The 24,062-nt window shown below is 49.0% G+C and overlaps 1 protein-coding gene, 1 long non-coding RNA gene and 1 pseudogene across 2 annotated transcripts; 1 reads left to right on the forward strand and 2 right to left on the reverse strand.

The window, feature by feature from the left end:
• Window positions 1-728: 728 nt before the first annotated feature.
• LOC117861848 (uncharacterized) lies at window positions 729-2,264 on the reverse strand (annotated as a pseudogene).
• A 6,263-nt stretch (window positions 2,265-8,527) lies between these two features.
• LOC117859932 (uncharacterized) lies at window positions 8,528-10,750 on the forward strand. The gene is made up of 2 exons (XR_004641338.2): window positions 8,528-8,994; window positions 10,501-10,750. It is a non-coding gene; the product is annotated as an uncharacterized lncRNA (long non-coding RNA).
• A 1,569-nt stretch (window positions 10,751-12,319) lies between these two features.
• LOC117859931 (uncharacterized methyltransferase At1g78140, chloroplastic) lies at window positions 12,320-15,754 on the reverse strand. The gene is made up of 8 exons (XM_034743127.2): window positions 15,577-15,754; window positions 15,367-15,461; window positions 15,163-15,294; window positions 14,549-14,630; window positions 13,842-14,032; window positions 13,555-13,666; window positions 12,822-12,926; window positions 12,320-12,670 (listed from the first exon to the last, which is right to left on the reverse strand). The coding sequence occupies exons 2-8, from the start codon at window positions 15,432-15,434 to the stop codon at window positions 12,530-12,532; spliced, it is 831 nt and encodes a 276-aa protein (XP_034599018.1). The 5' UTR covers window positions 15,435-15,461; window positions 15,577-15,754; the 3' UTR covers window positions 12,320-12,529.
• Between the last annotated feature and the right edge of the window lie 8,308 nt (window positions 15,755-24,062).

Consider the following 24,062-nt stretch of genomic DNA (forward strand, 5'->3'; position numbering starts at 1 on the left):
GTGCCGGCGGGCGCGCGAGGTTGCTCGGGATGCGCTCTGCATCGGCGTGAAGCGGGCCTTTGGCGTGTTCAGCTCCCACTACGCCGGCCTCAACTTCCAGCTGATGAGCGAGGGCTACACCTCCTTCTATACTAAAGCCAAGCTGGACGAGGTCGATGCGTTGGTGGCTGCTCCCGCGGAGGCCTTGGAGGAAGAGGTCGTCCCGCCTGAGCGTCCTTGAAGAAAATCTGTATCGGGTAGAGGTGCCCCAAAAATATGTAAAGAATTAAGTAACTCTAAACTTGCTTTTGCGTTGGACGGAGTGGCCTTTTTGTTTATGCATTTTTTCGAAAAAAGTTTTCGATCCTCTTTCTATGTTTTTGGGTTCGGAAAGATCAGAATGCGAGTCGGACGGGTCGGGAAGCGCCGATGAGCAAAGGCACCGTAGCCGTCGGAGGCGAAGGTTTCTCGCAGTCTGATCGGTCTTGCCCGAGCGTCGTTCGCACACTCTTCTCCTCCCGCGCCCAAACGTTTAGGAAGAGGGTCGGTTTGGAAAAATGCGGTGTTTTGAGAAGACGCCAAGTGTCTTGGGCCAGAGCCCTTGATAGCCCCCGACGGATATTCGACCCTGGGCGAGAGCTAGGGTCGGATATTCCTAATCTTGGAAGGAAACTTTAGCGAAAACGACCAGAAACAACTTTTTTCACAAACAAATAGTGGAAGTACGTATATAGCTTTAGAAATGACAACTAAGGGTAGAAGCGACTTAGCTGTTCGATGTTCCAAGCGTTGGTGAGGATTTTCCCATCGCGGGTTGCTAGTTTGTACATGTCTGGTCGCAGTACTTGTGCAACGACAAACGGACCTTCCCACGGTAGGGTCAGCTTGTGCCGACCCTTGTATCTCTGGATGAGGCGGAGCACTAAGTCACCGACGTTGAAAGCTCGGCCCCGTACCTTACGGCTGTGGTACCGTTGCAAGGCTTGCTGGTACTTGGCCGAGTGTAGCAGGGCCACATCTCGTGCTTCGTCCGGCTGGTCTTGCGCGTCCGCGAGGGATGTTTGGTTTCCTCGTTCGTCATACGCTCTGACCCTCGGTGACCCATACTCCAAGTCGGTAGGCAGGATTGCCTCGGTCCCATAGACCATGAAGAATGGGGCGAAGCCATTTGCCTTGCTGGGGGTCGTCCTCAGGCTCCATAGGACCGCGGGGAGTTCCTCAACCCATCAGCCACCGAACTTGTTGAGGCGGTTGAAGATCCGTGGCTTGAGATCCTGGAGTATCATGCCACTAGCCCTCTCAACTTGTCCGTTCGTACAGGGATGTGCCATAGCCGACCAGTCCACACGGATGTGGTGATCGTCGCAGAAACTGAGGAATTTTTTCACGGTGAACTGCGTGCCGTTGTCCGTGATGATGGAGTTGGGGATTCCGAAGCGATGAGTGATGTCGGTGAAGAATTGCACCGCTTGCTCGGATTTGATCTGCGTGATCGGTCGAGCCTCGATCCACTTCGTGAATTTTTCGACGGCGACGAGTAGGTGGGTGAAGCCCCCGAGTGCTTTCTTGAAGGGCCCGACAAGGTCTAGACCCCAGACCACAAAGGACCACGTGATGGGGATGGTCTGGAGTGCTTGGACAGGTAGATGAGTTTGTCGGGCGTAGAATTGGCATCCCTCGTAGGTGCGTACCACGCGGGTGGTGTCGGCGACTACCGTCGGCCAGTAGAAGCCTTGTCGGAAAGCGTTCCCGACGAGGGTTCTTGGTGCGGCATGGTGACCGCAGGCCCCGGCGTGGATGTCATGGAGCAGCGACCTTCCTTGATCGGAGGGGATGCAGCGTTGTAGGATCCCGGTATGGCCTTGCTTGTAGAGCTCTTGGTCGATGATGACGAAGGACTTGGCGCGACGGGCAATCCTCCGCGCTTCTGTCTTGTCCGTCGGGAGTGACTTGCGGATGAGGTAGTCGAGGTACGGAGCTCTCCAGTCAGGCAAAGGGTCAGGCTCTTTTGCTGGTTCTGTGTCGATCTACATAACCTCGGGGTCGGTGGGGTCGGCCTCCGGGTCCGGGACAGGTGGCTCGTTGCCGGCCTCTCCTGGTTCTTCATAGCGGACCGAGGGCTTATGCAAGTTACTGACAAAGACGCCGGTGGGGACTAGCCTCCGGCCAGATGTTGCTTTTGCCAGTTTGTCGGCTGCCTCATTGAAGCGTCTTGCGATGTGGTTGAGCTCAAGACCGTCGAACTTGTCCTTGAGCTGGCGGACTGCGTGGCAGTACGCCATCATCTTAGGGTCGTGACAGCTTGACTCCTTCATGACTTGGTTGACAACTAGCTTAAGCGCACGCCGAGGGGGGAGATGAAGACAAGGCCTGCTCCGGCACCAGTTTTTATCAGTGACCCGTCGAAGCACATCGTCCAGTACTCCTGCTCCACCGGCGCCGATGGTGTCTGGACCTCCGTCCATGCGATGAAGTCGGCGAGCACTTGGGACTTAATGGCTGTTCGGGAGGCGTAGGTGATGCCTTGGTCCATGAGCTCGAGTGCCCACTTCGCAATTCTTCCCGTTGCGTCCTGGTTTTGGATCACCTCTCCGAGGGGGAAGGATGATACGACTGTCACAGGGTGAGAGCCGAAGTAGTGGCACAGTTTCCTCTTCGTGATGAGGACCGCGTATAGGAGCTTTTGGATTTGGGGGTAATGGGTCTTGGAGTCGGACAAGACCCTGCTAATGAAGTACACCGGGTACTGTACCTTGAGGGTATGCCCTTCCTCCTCTCGCTCCACCACCAGGGCAGCGCTTACCACCTATGTGGTAGCCGCGATGTAGAGCAGGAGTGGTTCCTTGTCGGTCGGCGGGACCAAGATCGGGGCCGTTATCAGGATTTGCTTGAGCCGATCAAGCGCCTCCTGAGCCTCGGTGGTCCACGCGAAGTGGTCGGTTTTCTTTAGGAGTCGGTAGAGGGGGAGTCCTCGTTCGTCGAGGCGTGAGATGAAGTGGCTTAGGGCCGCGAGGCATCCCGTGACGCGTTGTACTCCCTTCAGGTTTCGGATCGGTCCCATGCTGATGATGGCCGATATCTTCTCCGGATTAACTTCAATGCCGCGCTTGGAGACGATGAAGCCAAGCAGCATGCCCCTCGGAACCCTAAAAACACATTTTTTGGGGTTGAGTTTGATGTGCTTGTCTCTTAGCCTTTTGAAGGCCAGTTCAAGGTCGAGGATGAGCTGGTCGCCGAACTTGGATTTGACCACAATATCGTCCACGTAGGCCTCAACGGTTCGCCCAATGAGGTCCCCAAAACATTTGAGCATACATCGCTGATATGTAGCCCCCACGTTTTTGAGGCCGAACGGCATCGTGATGTAGCAGAAAGATCCAAACGGGGTGATGAAAGAGGTCGCGAGCTGGTTGGATTCTTTCATCGTGATTTGATGGTAGTTGGAGTACGTGTCGAGGAAGCTGAGGGTTTCGCACCCCGAGGTTGAGTCAACTATCTGATCCATGCCCCGCAAAGGAAAGGGATCCTTCAGGCATGCCTTGTTGAGACCTATATAGTCAACACACATTATCCAATTCCCATTCTTTTTTTTGTACAAGAACAAGGTTGGCTAACCACTCATGGTGGTACACTTCCTTGATGAACCCGGCCACCAAAAGCTTCTAAAGCTACTCGCCGATGGCCCTGCGCCTCTCCTCGTCAAAGTGGCGCAACCCTTGTTTCACTGGTTTGGATCCGGCCTTGATGTTCGAGGAGTGCTCGGCGACTTCCTTCGGGATGCCTGGCATATTCGAGGGTTTCCACGCAAAAACATCGTTGTTTGCACGGAGGAAGTCGACGAGCGCGCTTTCCTATTTGGGGGATAGGGTGGCTCCTATGCGCACCACCCTACCGTCGGAGCTGTCGAGGCCGAGAGGGATCTCCTTCATGCCCTCCGTGTCTTCGAAAGAGCTGGAAGATCGTTTGGAGTCAGGCGAGTCCTTGGCGTCCTCCATGAGCTGGACCGCGCGGTCCTCCGAGGCAGTGATAGCCGAGGCATATTCGCAGCACTCGACGTTGCAATCGTAGGCCTTCTGGAAGGACGTGCCGATAGTGATGACCCTGTTAGGTCCCGGCATCTTGAGCTTGAGGTAGGTGTAGTTGGGGATGGCCATGAACTTGGCGTAGCATGGTCGTCCCAGGATGGCGTGGTAGGTTCCGCAGAAACCTACCACCTCGAACGTGAGGGTCTCCTTCCTGAAGTTGGAAGGATTCCCAAAGGTAACGGGCAAGTTGATTTGCCCGAGGGGCATTGCCCATCTCCCCGGCACAATGCCGTGGAAGGGTGCTTCGCTGGGGCGGAGACGGGATCGGTCGATCCCCATGTCGTCGAGGGTTTCGACGTAGAGGATGTTGCGGCCGCTACCTCCATCCATCATCACCTTGGTAAGGCGCTTTGTGCTGATGATGGGATCGACGATGAGAGGGTAGCGCCCGGCTGTGGGAAGTGTTCCGGGTGATCGGAACGGTCGAAGGTTATGGCGGACCTTGACCAGTTGAGGAAGACCGGGGTGGCAGGGTCGGCCGCGTAGACCTCGTGACATTCCAGCTTTTGGCGGCGCCTAGAGTCGTAGGCCGCCGATCCGTCGAAGATCATGAAGCAACCATCGACGTTCGGGAAGTTGTCCTCCTTTTCTCCAGCGTTCTTCCCCTCCTCCTCGGGTTTCCTTCTCCGGTCGCCCTTCATGGAGTTGCTGACAAAGAATCTCTCCATGAGGTTGCAGTCTTTGTAGGCGTGCTTGATGGGGAACTCGTGGTTCGGACACAGACCCTCGAGCAGCTTGTCGAAATGGCCTCGGGTCCCCTCAGGGGGGAGGGGGCGTCCACTCTTGCGTTCGGCAACGGCCACGAGGGAGTCCTCGCACCGCTGCTTGTTCTTCTTCTTCTTCTGGAGGTTGGAGGTGCCTTCGTCGGCATCCTCCTCCCGCTTTGCCTTGCCCTTGGATCGATCGAATATTGCCTCGATGGCCTCCTTGCCCGAGGCGAAGTTGGTGGCGATGTCGAGGAGCTCCTTGGTGGTCCGTGGGCCCATGCGTCCCAGTTCGTGGACCAGAGACCTACAGGAGGTCCTTGCCAAGAAGGCTCCCATGACATCGGCATCGGCGACGTTGGAGAGCTCATTGCGCTTCCTGGAGAAGCGTCGGATGTACTCTCGGAGAGTCTCATCCGACCGCTGGCGGCAGCTCCGGAGGTCCCAGGAGTTTCCAGGGCGCATGTACGTGCCCTGGAAGTTTCCCATGAAGATGTCCTTCAGGTCGTTCCAGTTTCGGATCCGACCTGACGGAAGGTGTTCTAGCCATGCTCGTGCGGAGTCAGCTAGGAACAGAGGAAGGTTGCGGATGATGAACATGTCATCATCCACCCTACCAGCCTGATAGGCAAGCCGGTAGTCGTTGAGCCAAAGTTTGGGGTTCGTCTCCCCGGAGTATTTGGTGATGTTGGAGGGTGGCCTGAAGCACGCCGGGAACGGCGCGTTGAGGATCCGCGCGGAGAAAGCCTTGGGCTCCGCTGGGTCAGGGCTCGGGCTCCGGTCTTCTCCGCTGTCGTAGCGGCCGCCACGGCGTACGTGGTAGCCGCGGTCGGTTTCGTCCTCCCTGCCCGCACGGGGGCGTCTTCGTGCATCCAAGGTGTCGCGTGCATCACGGACGGGACCGACGCGTTGGTGGACGGATAGGGTTCCGCCGCCCGCACGTGGTGGAGTCCGTCGAACAGTCGAGGCCCGGTTTCCCCCGTGGGAGGAAGGTTGGTGGACAGACCCTCCACGCCTCTTGAGAGGCACGAAGGGTGTGACCCTGCTGGCGTCGTGTCCACGTCGCCGGGACGCGGAGCTCTCTGCCTGCTGGACTGCTGCACACTCAACCAGGTTGCGTACCTCTTGGTGGGCCTGTTGCTCCTCAGGCGTTGTCGGCTCGGGGAGTTGTCGGAGTAGGGCTGCCGCGGTGGCGATGTTCTGGCTGGCACGTGCGAAGAGTTGGGACGATCCTCATCCCCGTGATGCACCGGTGGACGTCGCGGGCCTGATGGCGCGCTCCGCCCTCGTTGCGGTGGTGCTCGATCTCCTACTCGAGCACCGCGCGTTCCTCCGGCAACCGAGGCTGCGCCAAGACCCTGGCGTGTGCTCTGGCTGCGGCTGCGGAGTTGGGTGAGGGAGTATGCTGCTCCCCTTCGTCATCGTCATCGCTGGCCCTCACGGACTGTGCGTCGGCCATGAAGCACTCGCGCGAGGGGTGGTGGCTTCCGTTGGCGGAGCCAGCGTCGGAGGTCATTTCCGGCCTCTCCGCAAGGAGAGGCAAGACAGCCCCCGAGGCATGCTCTGTCATGCCCACAAACTCGTCGTCCGTGGGTGGCGTGATCATGGATCGTGCCAGGAAACGAACTTAAGTCGCGGTGGCGTTGAGCAGACCAAAGGGCCGCTCTTCCAAAGAGGGCCCTGTGCTACGTGCCCGATAACTCCCCATCGTCCCGGCGGTGGAGCCGGGGATGACGGGGTGAGTGGGCTGGATGGGAAGAGGAATAAGAGTAATTCCCTCTCCCGTGGCGGGGAAGTCTAAGCTCCCAAAATGGACATGGGATCTCGGAGCGAAGCCGATGTCGTTGTTGGCTTTCCGAAGCCAGTGATGAATGTCGAACGCGCAAAGTTCCCCTACCTGGTGCGCCAACTGTTGGTGTCAAGAATCACGGGTCGAGACTACCGGCTTAGTAAATTTGTTTTCTCTGCGCGTTAGGCTCGAATGGCTGTACGGGAGGGCACGAGGATTAGAATGGTTGGGGTAGGAATAGCCCTACGTCCAGTGTGGATGGCTGCTCGTGTTACTCGTACCAAGTTTGTAGTAGGGGCTACAAACGGGCGAGAGAGGGAAGTTGGTTCCCAAGTCTCTGTCGATGTTTGCCGATGCTCAAAGTGTCTTAAGCGCTAGGGTTCTACGAGAGCTGTTGTATGCATTCAGTGTTGTTCCGTTGTTTTTCTTTTGGCCCCCCGTCTCCTCGGGCCCCCTGGTCCCCTTTTATAGTGTAAGGAGGACACAGGGGTTACAAAATGAGCCGGGAGTAAGAAAGGTAAAAAAGATAAAACAAGAAAGCGGGAGGAGCTACTGGAGATGCCGTCTTCCTTTCTTGTCTCTACGTCTTGTCGGTATTGCTACTGGGAAAGGGCAGTTGCCGTTAGGTCCCATCGATAATTTGGTGGTCGGCCACTGTAGCCGAGCACGCGAGTCGCATATGGCGGCTGACCACTGTAGCCGCACAATGTTGGTGGTGATGACCGGCCACTGTAGCCGTGTAAGTGGCAGGAGGCAGCCGACCACTGTAGCCACATGTTTTGACAGGGCGGTGCGGTTGATGTGCACTTCTTGCCAGGCTGTGCAGGAAACCAGGCTGTTTGCCCTCCTTCGCTAGACGGTATGGGCGATGAGTACCCTATGATAGGTGTCGCAGAGGGATAAAACGGTTCAGTCGTAGCCCTGTATTGCCGTCGTAGCACGGTGTAGTCTGACATTCCGACAGGTCACGTCGAGGAATACGGGCGCCTCTCCACACGTTAGAACCGTATCCTGGAGCGTGCGCATCCCATCGGTTATGTTTTGGTGAGCTCGGGGGGACCCACAAGACTCGTGCTTCCATGTGGTGGTTTGCACATTCCTTCGGGCGAGGCGGAGCCCTGTTTCGAGGGGTCGGGCGCGTCCGACCCCTTGCGCTCGGGGTCGGGCGAGGCGGAACTCTGCTTCGAGGGGTCGGGTGCGCTCAGGGTCGGGCGCTCGGGGTCGGGCGAGGCGGAACTCTACTTCGAGGGGTCGGGCGCGTCCGACCCCTTGCGCTCGGGGTTGGGCGAGGCGGAGCGCAGTACCTCCAGGGTGTATTTAGTCGGTGGGGATTTACGGGTGCCGAGGGTGGGCCCTGGCCCTTACGACCGTTGATTAGGGAACATAAGAAGGTTATTAATATTCCTCCCCGACAAGTTTCTTATTGAGGAAACGGCGTCGGCACACGTACCAATCAAAATCTTGACACGCGTTCGCCGTGACCACGTTGCAGCGAACGGACGCGTGGCGCACTTAGGGATATCCATCCGCTTCGTCTCTACAAAGCCTAACCTCCCTTTCCCCCTTTCTATTCTCGCGTTCTCTCTCCCATCGCCGGTCGCCTCACTACCTGCTCCAAATCCTCCGTCTTCCCCATCCCCCTTCTCAGGGGGCGTTTGGATACCAGAGGCTAAACTTTAACCCGGTCACATCGGATGTTCGGATACTAATTAGGAGGACTAAATATAAGCTAATTACAAAACTAATTGCAGAACCCCTAGGCTAAATCGCAAGATGAATCTATTAAACCTAATTAATCCATCATTAGCAAATGGTTACTGTAGCACCACATTGTCAAATCATGGACTAATTAGACTTAATAGATTCATCTCGCGATTTAGCCTAAAGGTTGTGTAATTAATTTTATAATTAGTCTAGGTTTAATACTTCTTTAAACATTCTACCTCTGAAACACCCCCTCAATCTCTCACCAAAAATGAATTCGATAGCACATATGCTCACCTGAAGTCTAGGTGCTGCGACCACATCAGAGAAGGGGTGGGATTAGAGTCGTTAGGGTTTTGGGCTGCCGGCGGCGGCGGCGGAATTGGAGGCGATGGCTTTCGGAGGGAAGCCTAGGTGACCAAGGAATCTCGACGAGCTCGCCCCATCCATCTCTCTAGGCGGTGTCCAAGCGAGAAAAGAAGGGAGGGGGATCGAGCTCCGAGGGGGCGTCCACGAGCGCATCGAAATCGGAAGTGTCCCTATTATTTGCCGCTCCATCACTTGATTTGTTTTCCCGATTCTGTCATTTTGACGTGCTACTTCATGCTCAACGGGTTTCTTCCCATGTTCCTCGAAGATTTTTTGGGTGCGCCCAACATTTTTCCTGGGAGCTGCAGGCATGGAATATGTCAAGCCGTGTAGTTTTGGGAGCAGCAGCAAAATCCGGGTTGAGGTGAGATTCATTTTTCTCCCTTGCTCCATGTTGTGTCTTTTTTGGTGCTACTTCCTGAAAAATTTGGAGTAGCAGACCTTAATAGTGGCTCAGTAACATTCGCGTAAGCAGTTAGTAGCCTAGATGAAATTCATTTGCGTTGAGGTGAGAAATTAATACTGTTTTGGCATGTCGACTGATGGAAAAATACACACCTTGTTTCAGAACTTAGGATACTATTCAGAAGATGCCATTCGTGTTGTGTTGAGGTCTAACCAAAAGAAATCATAGCATCCTTCAGTCTTGTTTTGTATTTAGGAACTCGTCTAGCTTTCTGGCATGTAAATGGCATGATTTTTTATGATAAGGTTGCGCTAAATAAAATTGTTAAGGGCGATTTTGCTATGGATGCAGCATCCTACTTTTTTTTTCTTAGGTTCATCGGGCCCAACAAAGTGATGTGGCCTCTTACTAGTGACTTAGGAAATAGACCACTATAATCTCAATCCTAAATTCCTAACACTTCAACGAGCATATCAAAGTTTTCCTATTCTTGAATATTAAGTTATAGGCGTATAGAAAGTTTTTGATATGCGACCACAAAGTATCAGTCCTGAGCATATAAAGTTTTCAAAATCGCTAGTATAAAGTGCTAGTATTTTTGGAGTGCAAAGTTTGAGAACTGTGATACCAAAGTTTGTAATATGCTTGTACAAATTTTCTAGAATCAAAGTGCAAAGTTTCTTAATTACAATGTTTTTATTTCCATGAGTAGATATAGTTTTTTTTTAGTTCAAAGCTTATAGCTAAGCATAAGAAAATCATGTATGTGTCAGTACAAAGTTCTTTTGCCCCATACGAAATGCTGCATACAAATAATGCTGGTTGTGAATATGCATATTCAAAAGTATACAATAGTTTTTCATATTCTATTATAAAGTGTCATGTACAGAAATTAAAAGTTAAGGACATATATTTTTTAATCATGCAGTTCAAAGTGTTTTAAATATTACTCAAAAGCTGACGAGCATAGGAAGCCCCTAATCATATTGAATGAAGTTTCCAAAACTACAATGCAAAGTTTCTAGATATGTGAGTCCAAAGTTAACCGTCGTGAATGTTGCAATGTTAATATTCTTAGTTTTATGATGTATATAAAGTTTTGGAGTTGGTAGTACAAAGTTTATAATGCTATAGTTCAAGGTCCTATATTTCAAGTGGTAATTTTTTTAATCATGATGAGTCTCGATCTGGTGTACAAAGTTTCGAGGTGTGTTGGTCTGATACAAAGCTTTTTGAATTGTTACTGAAATGCAAAGTTTTTTTCATGTTAGAAATGCATTCAATACTTTTATGAGTTATACATGAGTGGATTTCTTTTTTACTAGATAGCACATATACCATGCACGGTTGTGCTCATGGTGATATTGCTTACGACTCCAAAATAACTTTGCTAGATGTGTATAGTTAATCACCTTCCCTATATATTTCACTTACCATCTTATTTTAAATTGTTGATTCTTTCAGGCCCAAGAGCTGACCCTGCATTTTTCATTTTGGGTATACCCCATTGGCCCTTGCCTTGATACTCAAGAAGTTTTTGTCTTCCTAGAGTTTGGATCAGACCGTATATAGATGGTCTAAGTTCATGCTGTTTGGTACGTGCCTTTCTTCAAATAGCCATGTCTTTTTTTTTTTGTTGGTAATTTAACTTTTGTAGTTTGTTTGCATTGGACAACTTATTTACTCTACATGGAATCGGATTAAGTTTTTGTTATTTAGTTATGTACTTCTCAAATAGCTATAAAGTTATTGTTGGGGGAAATATTAACGACCTCCTAATGCCCTTTAAGATAACAATCATGAAGGCCTGGGCCCATCTGCGGTAATGACGATCGCCGCCGACCCAACAGAAGCAAGGAGCATCCCACTCCATCTCGCCCGACCCAGGGCCCCGAGGTCGGACGCGCCCGACCCCTCGATGGCGAAACTCCGCCTCGCCTGACCCGCGGTCTCAGGGTCGGGAGTGCTCGACCCCTCGCTGCAAGACTCCGCCTCGTCCGACCCCTGGCGTAGGGGGTCGGACTCATCCGGGCCCACAAGACAAGTATCCGCCTTGGGCGTAGACCGACCGACGAGGGCGCGGATCTCGTGGGCCCCCACCGATCTTGCCATAAATGCGACGCGGCTCTGATGCGCAGAAAGGCGCCCGCGCCCTTCGACGTGACCGCCACAAGTACCCGGGCGGAACACTGTAGCCACGACCGCACAGGCTACAGTGGCCGCGGCTCCCCCGATTCACCATAGGGCACTCATGGCACGCGCCGCCCGGCACAAGAGGGAGCTCCGCCCGTTCTCGCGCCCCGCGTATCCGGCGACAGGGACGTGACGTCCATGCTCCACAGGCCGTAAGCAGGACAACAGGGGTCAGCCATCTCCCCCAACGTGCACAGTTACCATGACCAAACATCATCATCATGCTTGGCGGCAGCGGCTGCCAGGAAGATCGTCGACAGGATCCGAAGACAGCCGCCCTCCTCCGGTGGATGTGCTGACAGGAGCCGAAGGACAGAGCGGGAGGTGGCGACCCGGGGACTTGGTTCTTCTCCTTGTACTTTACTTTACTTAGCTTATCTCTTTTATTTCTCCACAAGCCCGGTTCACCTGTAACCCTGAGTCCTCCTTGCACTATAAAAGGAGAACCAGGGGCCCCAATACGAGGGGGACTCTCAAGCCAATAGAACCCACACACTCACCTCTAGAGCATCAGTGCACACCCAAGAGACTTGGGATCGGCTCCCTCTCTCGCCCGTTTGTAACCCCTATTACAGACCTTGCGTGAGTAACACGAGCAGCTCCCCATACTGGACGTAGGCCTTTCCTTACCCGAACCAGTCTAACCCCGTGTCCTCTCACGCCACCATCCGAAGCCTTACGCACATAAAAGAAAAATTTACTAGCCGTGGTCTTGATCTGCTAAATCTTGACAACGACAGTTATGCACAAAGTTTTCAAATTTCGCTTGAAAGAGGGATATGAAGGAATATATGATTTAAAAAAAATAATTCTAAATACAAAGATTTCTATATACGATTTCAAAGTTGGTGAGTTTAGGAAGTGTTGAATATTTTGATTTGAAACCTTTTGAATTTCAAGTAATTTAATGTTCTTGCCATGGTGCATGCAACAGACCTTTGTCCGGTAATCTGTGCATTTTTTCTACCTAAAATTTTGAACAAAATTACAAAGTTTTGAGTTTAAATTCTCAAAGTTTATATTTGCTTTGTTGAAAGTTCCTAAATTCATAGTGAAATGTTTCTGACTTGATGATACAAAGCTTGTAACGTACTAGTAGAAAGTTTCTGAATTGTAAGTTTAAGGTTTGAATTATAAAGTTTTAGACTTGAGCAAGGGGAACATAGAGTAGCGCGAGGAACAGCACACACACCCAGAGCGCCAATACAGAACGAGCCCCGAGCAAGGGGAACCCATCACACACACCGTCAGGCACGGCTCAGCAGCCGAATAGACTTCTGGGACGATTCCAGCTCTTTCATTAGCTTGCTTTAGTAGCTGAGAACATTATATAGAATCCATTCCTGACAAATTCGAAATCAACCAGGCCACATGCTCTGCAGAGATCTTCAAGCTCCGCTTCGGATAAGAAGATATTCATGCCAGTGATTCGGCTTATGTACTGCAAGATAATTCCAAGAGAAAGTTTAACCTCCCATGCGCTGACTTGGAGGTGTCAAAACACTAAAGAATCACTTGACGTTTGATGTTAGTTGATATCTTGTTGTCGCGTGAAAACCATTACGTGTGGATGATTAGCAGTAGGACATTACCGGGCGTCCGATCCTCAATATCGGAATGGCTAGTGGAATATCTTCTACGAAAGTAGAAGCAACAAGAACTCCCCCTGGACGAAGTACTCTACTAATTTCTGCAACCTGTGGAAACATCATCAATATAATAAGAACTTGCACCAATCGTCACCAGGTACGGGGGAGAGAAATTGGGTAAAGAGGATGCCAATTAATCCTATGCTGCCATAACTTTGAGTGCACGGAAGAATGTGGAGCTGTTATGGCATCATGGTCAAGTCCAGGGCCACCAGTTTGGCAGTAGGTAGCAGCATCAACCAGCCGCAACATTATCCTACGTTGGTCTAGAATTGGTTTGTACCATGATATATATTAGGAGGATAAGACCAGTTAGTTCAGGTTGTTAATTTGTTAATTCAATCTGTCAGCATCTCGCGTTAGGGGTTAGTTTGTTAATTCAATATGTTTTTTTTTACGAAACGTTAATTCAATATGTTAGCATCTCGTGTTTAGGGGTTGGCTACAAAGGCATAGCCGCATCACCAGTTAGAGGGCAAGAATTAAGATCTAAACTACTCACCGCCTCCTAGGGAGGACGAGTTAGATAACTCTTAAATTTTGCTAAATTATCTTCCACAACAGGAGCACTCATTTATGATGGTTAATACAGAACATACATGATGATGCAATTAAGAAACACGTAAACCAATGAGAATTTTTTGTTTGTGATATGCGATTCAAGTATCGATCTTACAGCACAAGCTGGGGATGGCCAACAATGAATTGCAGCACCTGCATGCACGGCATCAATTGAGCCATTCACAAAAGGGAGCCTGGATATGTCAGCCCTCACCAATGCTAATCTCCTGAAACAGAAGCAGAGGAAAATTAGAGTTTGCATTTGACATTATAATAAACTAATAACCACGGACACGCAATTAGATGGCATGAATACTGACATAGTGACATGACGGAATAAATGGTTACTGTGAATAAAACATGACAAAGTTACAGAAAGAAAACTAATGATCAAAGCCATACTCATCTGAAATGTTTTCGTGCTCGACATATTCTTTGCACTGCTTCAACATATTCTCTGAGAAATCTAATGCCACAACAAGAGAATATAATCCACTCTTAATAAATAATCTTGAAAACAGGCCACTTCCACAACTCGCATCAACAATAGTCCCTCCAATAGTTGGATTCAAATAAGTTTTTGCCATTTCAAACTGCAGGTATAGCGATGTTCAGAAAGTCTGCAAAATTGTATGCTCATAATGCTTAAATGCACACCTAACCTGCTAAATAAATTGAACCTGGATCAAGCCTGGATTGTGGGTTTAGGGCCAAGCTAAGAATGACATTTTAGATTCTTAGTTACTATGGGCAAGGCTGCATCATGGCCAACAATACCCAGCTCACCTGAAAATGAACAGGCCTGGTGCCTCAGCATCAGCAGCCCAACAGTTAAAATGGGCCCAACCTGAATGCAACAAGGCTTTTTTTCCTAGCATGGCAATTCCCAGAAAATGCTCAGGTTTAAGTAAAATACGGTGATCATAGTTTTTAATGACTTGTTGCAGCTTACCACCAGACAAGTACTGATTGACATAGCTCGAGTACCATATTTTCCTCATTGGGAAAGAAAGGTAAGCTACTAATCAAACTACATAGTGATGACTGTGAGACTGTTTGACAGATGGAATTGAACATCCTTATGCATACAATATAATTAAGAGTATGACCTCTCTCGTTCGGCCCGGGAAACCACCCCATCTGAACGTTTGGCGCCATCCTCTCTCGTAAAGGAATGATACCAGCGAAGTCCTGTTCAAATATTCATCTGTAAGGACGAAGAAATAATTTTGGTAGAACTAATAATTTACAAAAGCAGAGTTATATTCTTGGTCCCCCTGCTCCCAAGCAGAAACAGTTCAGCAGACATTGATACTAGTAACAACTTGTGACCTTTTACTGGATCTATTTCTGAACCGACATTTACTCGATCATTCCCTATGTCTCTATGGGCAACAAATCTTGTCTGATGTGACATTTTTAAGGTTTTATAAAGACGTGAAGAGTTCTTGCACTATTGATTTAGAGGTGCCATTGGCATGTTTTCAGCATTAGTTAGGAGTAATTATTAAAAGAATTGCAATTCTCAGAGAACTGAAGCAGAGACTGTGAATCATGCTCATCTGAAAAAGAAGACCCAGTGAATCATGCCCTTAATTTGAGTTAGGAGACACTACAATTCCCAAGTTGCTGCAGATCAAATTTCCTCTGTTAATTCCTGCAGCCCCTCATTTCAGCCAAACTCACCAAGCTAACGAATCCCAGAAGAAACAATCCTCTTTACCTGAATAACTCCGTCGCTGCAGGCATGGACTCCGTGTACTCGGTTGAACCAACTGCTACTGTAAGATCCCAGTAATCCTGCTTATTTGGGTAGACTTTTTTGCAGGTAGAACACTCCAGACTAGAAGCATCACTATAAAGGAACAAACAGTCAGACTGGGGATCAATTGGTGGTAGCGAGACAAAATACGAAAATCCCGCTTACCCTGACTGATCGCTCGCGCTCACGAAGGGGTAGTAGCAGATTGGGCACGCCAGCTTGCTCAGCTTCATCTCCGGCACCGTTTCGACCAAAAGTTCCTGAAAATGCTACCATATTCACTTGCCGCAGAGCGTGGGGTCCGAGTGGGCTCTTTGCCTGCTCGACAGAATGCCTCAGAGACTCAGAGGGGTGGGGCAGGTCGGGGGCACTCACCGCGACTTCCTCGTCGGGCGCGTCGGCCGTGACGGTGGGTGGGACGCTCGCGCGCGGGGGAGCTGCTGCGGGGGTGGCCGCCTTGGAAGGAGGTTGGGAGAGGTGGTGGAGGGGTGGGCGTCGAGGGAGGAGTCGAAGTGGAATCCGAACGGCAGGGAGGGAGGATATTTAACTTCCGTTCAAATGTCAGCTCGCGTTTTTCATAATGTTCGTAGCTAATCACGCTCTTTTCGTGGAAACATTTTGGGCAGTTGGGCTGGCCGGAAGCGGAAATTAATCACCGTAAGCCGTACAGGGCCCATGATCTATGTCGTACACGATGATTAGTTTCCGCGTCCGGCCCCCTGAATGTTTCCACGCAAATTGCATGGCCCAAAATGTTTCCTACGCAAACGCCGCGCACGCGCAGATTGAAAGCGACGTCCCTCCATTCGTGGGCCGGCCCAGGAAAAGAAGACGCTGTTTTATGTGTAGTGGGTGGAAGGTCTGAAAAAAAAATGTGTAGTGGGTGGACTTGGGCCCATCGCTCTGAGGTAGCCAATCCTGTATGGCATCCTGAGGCACACGGATCTAAATTGCATGGTCCCATTTAGACACACCTTACGCATTCCGGGCTAGCCCGTTAGTCATATGACTTTCGTTGATTGAAATTCGTGCGCGCGCCCTCACCATCCCAAACCCTATCACCTCCCCAGCCAACCACCGCCGCCACCACCACCTACTCACCCGTGCGCGTTGCCGGTCGGAGCCATGCTGCGCACGCGCGCGACTCCACCGCTCCCTGCCCGAGGCATGCTGCTTGCGGCTAGGACCGCCGCTGTGTAACACCTCGTGTTTAGACAGCCTAATGATGACAATGAAAAGCTACTGATGATTGGTGGAGAAAAAGGAAGGAAATTGACTCAAAGTCAAATTCAAGTTGAATTTGACTAAAAGTTGCAATTTGAAAATTTAAATTCGGAAAAATTGAGCAAAAATATGAAGTTGAGGCTTGAGAATGTTTAGAACTCAAGGGAATGAAGTTGGAGACTAAATCCAGTCTTAAACTCCTCAAGAATGCAATTGAAAAAGGGAATAAACCAAGTTACTGTTCCCCATCCGAAAATAGGCCATTCTGAAAAACATTACAAGTATCCAACTTGGAAATTGATTTCTGCCTAATTTTCCAAGTAAGTGGACAAAGGTGTCTGAACAATAGTGAAGTATGATCTTTGGACATGTTTAGTAGGATGTTTTTGATCAGAGAAAGTGAAGGGATCAAATTCAAATTGGAATTCAAAATCAGCACTCTGGCAGTTTCGGCCTAGTTACTGAAACTGAATTTTCTCCAAGTCTGAAACAGCAGCAATTGACCATGTTTGGAGCAAAATTCAGAAAAATATAATGCAAAAGGTATATTAGTTCATATGCAAAATGGAATCCCTGTTAGTTGTAGAGCATGAATAGTTAATGGTTGAACTATTTGGAGCAAGATTTAGCTACTCAAATTAAGTCAAAACGAGGGCAAATGGCACTGTTACAGTACCTGTCGAACTGAACCAAATTCAAAACAATTCAGTTCAGCTTGGACTTAGAGCTTAAAGATCTCGACCTTAGAGCAATTATCTCGGGTGAAAGCCAATATATCAATTGAAGAGTTTGAGTTTATCTACAAGTTTGCCTAAAGGACCTTAGGATCGTAGGATTTGAAATCAACCGTTTTAAAGGATTGAACTTTCGGAGTAAGAGAGGGGGGCAGGGGGGAGAGCGAACAGTACAGCAGAGACGTGTCGCCGCTGGCACTTTTGCCTGTCATCCAGCTCGGCGCATAGGGCCACCTCCTCACCCACGCAAGTCTACAGCTAGGCCACGGTGGCACTCATGCAAGCGGTGAAAATTTTGTATATTTACTCCTCCCGCCGCCGCTCTCATCTATTTACTGCGCTACCATTTTTACCGCCGCAAGCAAAGCTCCTGCCGCCGGCCGTTTTCCACAGCTTCACCGCCTCTCGCACCAATTCCTTTCACCTACATCCCCACCAACACCTTCCTGACCACCGTGCCTACTCGTTGTCCAACTTCCCCGCCGGTGAGCTCTTAGCTGCCGCCGTTTCCGTCCGCCGCCGCCAAACTCCCTACTCACGGTGAGCTCTTCCTTGCCGCCGCTTTCCCTCCTTGTGGTAAGCCTTGGGTAAGTCCGTAGGTCACTAGGAAGCCGTAGGAGTAGTCAAAGGGCCGTGTGGTGCCATTGCCGTGCTTGGCCACGGTCGGTCGCCGGTCAAGCCGCCTGCCGCCGTGGAGAGGCCAGCTCCGGCCGTCTCCCGGGGGGCCACCACCGCCCACGGGTGCGCTGTGGCTTGGGGATGCCTCCCCAACCCGGCCCCATCGCCGGTAGGGCGCCGGCCGTCGAGCTGCGCCGCCCCCTGCCGCGCCCTTTTTTTGGCGCGAGGAAGAAGATGGTGCTGACGCTAGAGGCCCGCGCGTCAGAAGAAGAGGGGGAAAGAGTAGGAGGGCCGGCGGATGGTTTAGGGAAAAGAAGGTGGGCCGGTGGGGCGGCGAGTCGAATAGGAAGGGAGGGAGCTGTAGCTGGGCCGGTCCAGCGGGCCCAGCGCAGGAGAAGGTGGGCGGGCGGGTAAGGTAGAGAGGGGGAGTAGGTGGACCAGTGCTGCGGGCCCAGCACGAATGAGAGAGGGTAGGGAGGAGACGAGTGAGAAAAGTTGGGGCGGGGTTATTTGGATAATCTTAGATTTTCCTTTTATTAGATAATTAGTGTAAATTCAGTTTTCACCATTTAAATTACAAGAATTTCTAGGAGTGTCCAAAATTAGTGAAACCAATTTTGTTAGGATTGTTTTATTTTTCTTTATGCATTTAAATTCTTACACCTTAGGAAAAATAATAAATTTAGGTATTTATTTAATGCATTTTTATTAAGGTATTTAAATAAATACTTAACCTTTATTAAATGCATAAAATATTGAATAATATTTTCATATTCACAAATTATTATTAACCCATAGGAATTAGATTTTGAGATTAGAAAATATTTATAATGTTTTCTAAAAATAAAAGAAAAGGCCTAAGGTAGGATTAGTAAAGAAAATAAAAATGGTGGGTTAATCTTTTAGGGGTAAATGTGTGTTGACTTGCAGCTTTATCATGATAAGTTGTGAAGTTACTTGTTGGCTTGCAACTTTATCATGAAGGAAAGTTGTATAGACTTGTATTTAAAAAGTTGCATCACTAGCCCCTGCATGCACTATATCGTAGACACCGAAGCACCAGAAGTGGAATTCTTGGAATTATCTGAAGGACCTTCAGAGTTTGAGGAGATCGTTGAATTGATCCCCTGTGAAGCCAGTCCGTCGGACAACGCTAACATTTTTACAGATCAAGGCAAGCCCCGGTGCATCTATACCTATCTACTTTGGAGTTATTATTTCATGTGTCCAATTATTGGTTATTTTCCATATGAATGCATTAAGTCTAGGAGTTGATTGAAACCTATTCTTGTGCATGATCCTACCTTGTTTTAAGGACATCTTTGCCACTTGTTCAATAATTAGTAATTAACCTATGTTTGGCAATGCTTAGATACTTTAAGTAACTTGGTTACTTAGCTCTAAGGTAAATTGTTGGATCATACATACTAGTTAAGGAAAGCTAGCTTGGAATTCTGAAAAGCAGATAGAAGCTAGAGATGTTAGTTCTGTCTGCTAGATTAATTTGGTTAAGGTCCGATCGTTGTCTTAACCTTTGATCAAGTGAATATCACCTGGTTACTTACTGGGTATGAGACCAGTAAAGCTCGGTAGATTAGTAGACTCTCTGATCGGGAATATTTCGTACCCGTGCTTGGCGTGCTGGAGAATGGCAGGGGCGTAGCCTGAAACTCACATGGAGATCGGGCCAGACGTGGGGTCCCATGTGGGGGTGCGTCCCTAGGTTCGGGTAGTCTTATTCCCAATCTTTGGGTACGCTAATCGAAAGGTCGTTATGTACAACCTGGACAGTTGTACATAGCTGGTGGTCAGGGTGCTCTCCTGAAGGATGTAAATTGATCCGGATCGCTGCAATTCTCGGTTATGAATGCACTTGATCACCGTTAAGCATCGTAATGTAATCTAATGAATGTAATGTTTTTCCGCAATTAATATGTTGTATGACTTAATTCTTACTGATTGCAAAAATATTTCTTTTTCGCCATCTAGATTGGTTAGGTAACAACTCAACTTGAATTAAAAGACAAAGTTATGGTTTCACTTATAGTAAGCTCTTTTAGCAAAATGTGAGTCAGCCAGTACACTAAACAACTAGCATTCAGTTTCGGAAAAACTATTATACTGGTTAGTCGGGTTAGTCTTGTTGTGTACCCTGTACTCAGGGGAATCCCTCGTTGCTATTTCAGAGCCGCAGCAGGAGCCTGCCAAGGAGAAGCCCCGAAGAACTAGGGTATTATTACGAGTCTCATGGTACCCTAGGAATAAAACTCAGATGTTTATCTTTCACCTGGATTAGTTTATGTTTTAAACTCTTAGAACTACTCTAACCTGCATTATTAAGTTTGTTTCAAACTATGGTCTGTAATAATTCGCACCTCGCTATGTGTGTAAAAATGTAATATTTATTGATGCCTTCCCATCGTGGAAGCGATCCTGGTGTATGGCTACGAAACACGTCGTGGATATTTCGAGGAGTCCTAGGGACACTCGATGGACTACCGGACTTATACTGTTTTAAGTGCGTTTCGGATAATTGCCGTTCCGACAGCGATTAGGCGCACTTAAACCAGTTTAAGTTGGGCGGTTTCGCCACACGCTACCCCGGCTGCTCATACGCACTGCGGCCCCATGTGCCGCTGCTTGGAGCCCCACCGCGCCGCTCATGGCCATGCGCACCGCCGCTCCTGCCTGCAGCTCCGAGTCCCGCTGCGCCTCCCCCAGCTCTCGCCTGCGGCCACACGCTCCGCCTGCCGGCTTGTCGTGCGCCTGTGTCGGCGTCGGAGAAGAAGACACGACTACTTTTTTTTAAAATGTTGATGCAGTTATCGATAAATGTTGAATCCATTTTTCAAAATGTTGAAACGGGTTGTGAAAAATGTTGAAAATGTATACATTTTTTAAAAATGTTGAATGTAGTATTTTTAAATGTTGATCTATTTCTTAGAAAATATTGATTGTAATATTTCGAAATGTTAAATTTACATACCGGCCAGTAGTCGGGCTTAATAGTCTTTAAAGCTATATTGCTTAGCCAGCACACGGAAACTGCATGTAGCCCACCGTTACGCGCGGCAATGGGTCTCTGAAGCTTCGCCCAAGTGCTGATGGGCCGACTACCTCGCGCACGATTTGCTCCAACATTCCTTTTATTTAATGGGCCACATCCTCTCAATGAGAAGTCAGTGGGCCATAATTGTTCAGACTGTTGGATTTAAATAGGCCTTAAAAAAAATCAAAGCCCGAGAGACTTGAGCCGAGATAAAGCCCCCCTTTGACAGGTTTTTTTTCTCCAGCTTCTCAGTAGAAAATAACTCCGGCTCATCTAATGTTCCATGTGTGGAGCTATTTTTAGTTTATCTGTTTGGTAGGGCTCTGGCTTCGAAGCACTACCAAAGAGGCTCAAAGCTTTAAACCGAGCTCCCAAACTTTAAACCCTTTTGGCAAGGCTCGGGCTTCTCCTAAAATTGGGAGAAGCTAGAGGAGCTATTATTTTTTCTCCAACTTCTCAATACAAAACGACTTCAGCTCCTCTAGTACTCCAAGCGTGCAACTATTTTTGACATACCTGTTTGTTGGGAGCCACATGATGAGTAAATGCATTTTCAAAGGAATCCTGATGAGTACCCTGACCGCATTATAATTGGGTTCTAGTAGGCTTCTAGTCCTCCAGGTAAATGTACATTCCTTTCATCATTTGCCTGCTAATGTCTAGTGAACACATAACTTTGACTGATCGGCAATTATTTTTGTTGCTTAAAGCATGTTTTCCAGTTTCTCCAGAGATGCATTGCTTGAGGAGGCTTTGCAAAAAGTACGCCGAAGCTACTGACTCTATCCAATTCAAGTTCGACATCCCCTGGGCCCTGGCAGACTGGCTCTTCAGCGAGACCAAGATGGCTGACATCCATCTCCGGCACCCCTAAGAAACCGAATATTCTTCAGTTTCATCATCGTTCAGAAAATTCAGAGCAAGAATCAATCTGCTTCGCTCTCAGCTGTTTCACTTGTCGGTCGACCAAGTTACAGTTTTGCCAAGTGAAAATACACTTTTGCGTTGCTCATATTAGATTGAACCAAAATGATATTTCATATTCGAATTTTGTTGTCTCTGGCTCTGTGCTACCCTGAATGTTATCCTTTGAACCATGTCTCTGCATCGTGCAGGGCAAACTGATGCTGAAATTGCAGCTTGTTTGGACGATCGACGATCCTCGGAGACTGTATGCCACCAAGCACACGCTACTATGAAATGGGCCTCTAGTCCACTCTCTTAAGTATCAGTCACATTTAAACCCGGTACTAATATTAGCATTAGTACCGGATCCAAATTTAGGATCTCCGGAGGCTCTTTCGTACCGGGTGGAAAGTCCTCCACCCGGTACTAATAGGTGACCTTTAGTACCGGGTGGACTTCCCACCCGGTACTAAAGCCATCGCGCCACCGTCCCAGAGAAAATAAAGCAAGGCATGCGCAACAGGCCCCTTATCCTCTCTCAGCTCCTTCATCTCTCCTTATCCTCTCTAGCTCCTTCTTCCTCTATCTCCGTCCGCAGCAGGAGCTCGAGCACTGCCTCCCCTCCCCTCCCCCCTCCACTCGCCCCTCACCGGCGTAGTGAGGTTCAGCGGCGGGGCGAGGTGAGGCGGTGGTAGCGTGCGGCGACGGTGGGCGGCGGGCAGGCCAGGTTGGCGGGGGCTGGTGGGTAGGGCGGGGCGGCTGGCGGAGGTGGAAGGCCGGAGGGGCGACGGCGGGGCGGGGAGGCTAGGCAGAGGCGGAGGCAGGGCGGGGCGGCGGGGGCGGAGGGTGGGCGCGGGGGCCGACAGCAGGGGTGGAGGGGCGGGCGGCCGGGGGGGTGGCGGGGCCAGGCGGGGATTTTGTTTTTTTTTAATTTTTTAATACCCTTTAGTACTGGTTATTTCAACTGTACTAAAGGAGCCCCTCTAGTACCGAATTGGTAGTACTGTTGCGAAACCGGTACCAGAGGGGGTTCCCAACCGGTACTAGAGCCGTTTTCCCTAGTAGTGACATTTGTGATGCTGCCTGTCTATGCTTGAGAGTTGAGAAGCTGATTATTTCTAAATTGTAAGGACGATCAGAATCTGGTGCAACTGCAATGTGTCCTGTGAGACTGAACAAGCTTGTTGTGGCTGGAGCAGCACTAAGATTCTTCAGCCAAAGAAATCTAAGAAGCAGTTTTCAAAAAGAAATCTAAGAAGCAGAAGTAACCATCCCGAGATTATCAGATTCATTTCTAGGCATAGCTAGTGTCTCAGTGGATATCTGGAGCTGAGTAACCTTGGGGCTGTATTCAGATATTAGCACTCAAAAGCAACTTAGAAGCTCATAGAACAATCATTTGCATCACCAAGTTGCACTTAAAATTTTGAAGTATGATGTTTATCTCTTTCCTAAAGCTGTACCTGTGGAGTGTGGCTTTTGTACCTCAGTAGATACACCATGTAATTTGCTTACTTCTTTCAATCAATGAAATGGATCCAAGTCCCCATTGCAATTGTTTGCAGCTTATACTTCAAGATACCATCGCAATTTGTGGCTTCCTGTGTAATTCCTGGCTTTTTGTCCATTGCGATTTTCGCAGAATATCAATGGTGTGGAGTACTCAGCTACAACTTACAATGTTGATCTGAAAATGTAATGGCACATGTATCACAAAACTCGAACGAAATATGCCTCACATATTAATCTGAATCTAATCAACATTATGATCAGGATGGATTCAAGAAGACAGCAACAACTGATCATAAGGAATTGCACAATTTGTGTGTAAACTGCCTCAACAAAAAATAAAAGACTTGACAGTACAAAGTAGAAGCAGCCTCAGATCAGTTAGTCCTTACTAGGGATAACCATGTGACATGATCTGAAAAATGTACAATTAACATAACTCAGTAACCAACTCCAACTCAGCATTCCACTTTGCTCAGCTATGGCAGAAAATAACAAAATTGTTTTGCTTTCTTTTGCTGTTCTTCAACAGCAGAAAATAACTTGGAATTTGTTCTGTTTTACTCCTACTTCATATTCATATGAATGCTACTTATTTATGCCCCCATGAATAGGATGATTCTTTTTTTGCTCTTTCTTGTAGCTGTTAAAAGACTGCAGAGAAAAGCAGTGCCAGTAAACCCCAATTGCATAAATCTACTCGACTACTCCATCTGCAATCAGCAGCTAGAGCTGGTGGGTGTTTGTGTTGAGAAAGGGACTCCTCTCCTATCCTGTGATAGCAAAGAACCTACTCTCTCCCATCCAATTTACTTGACTAA

The sequence above is a fragment of the Setaria viridis genome, chromosome 6 (assembly GCF_005286985.2).
Source record: "Setaria viridis chromosome 6, Setaria_viridis_v4.0, whole genome shotgun sequence".
NCBI classification, from domain to species: Eukaryota; Viridiplantae; Streptophyta; class Magnoliopsida; order Poales; family Poaceae; genus Setaria; species Setaria viridis.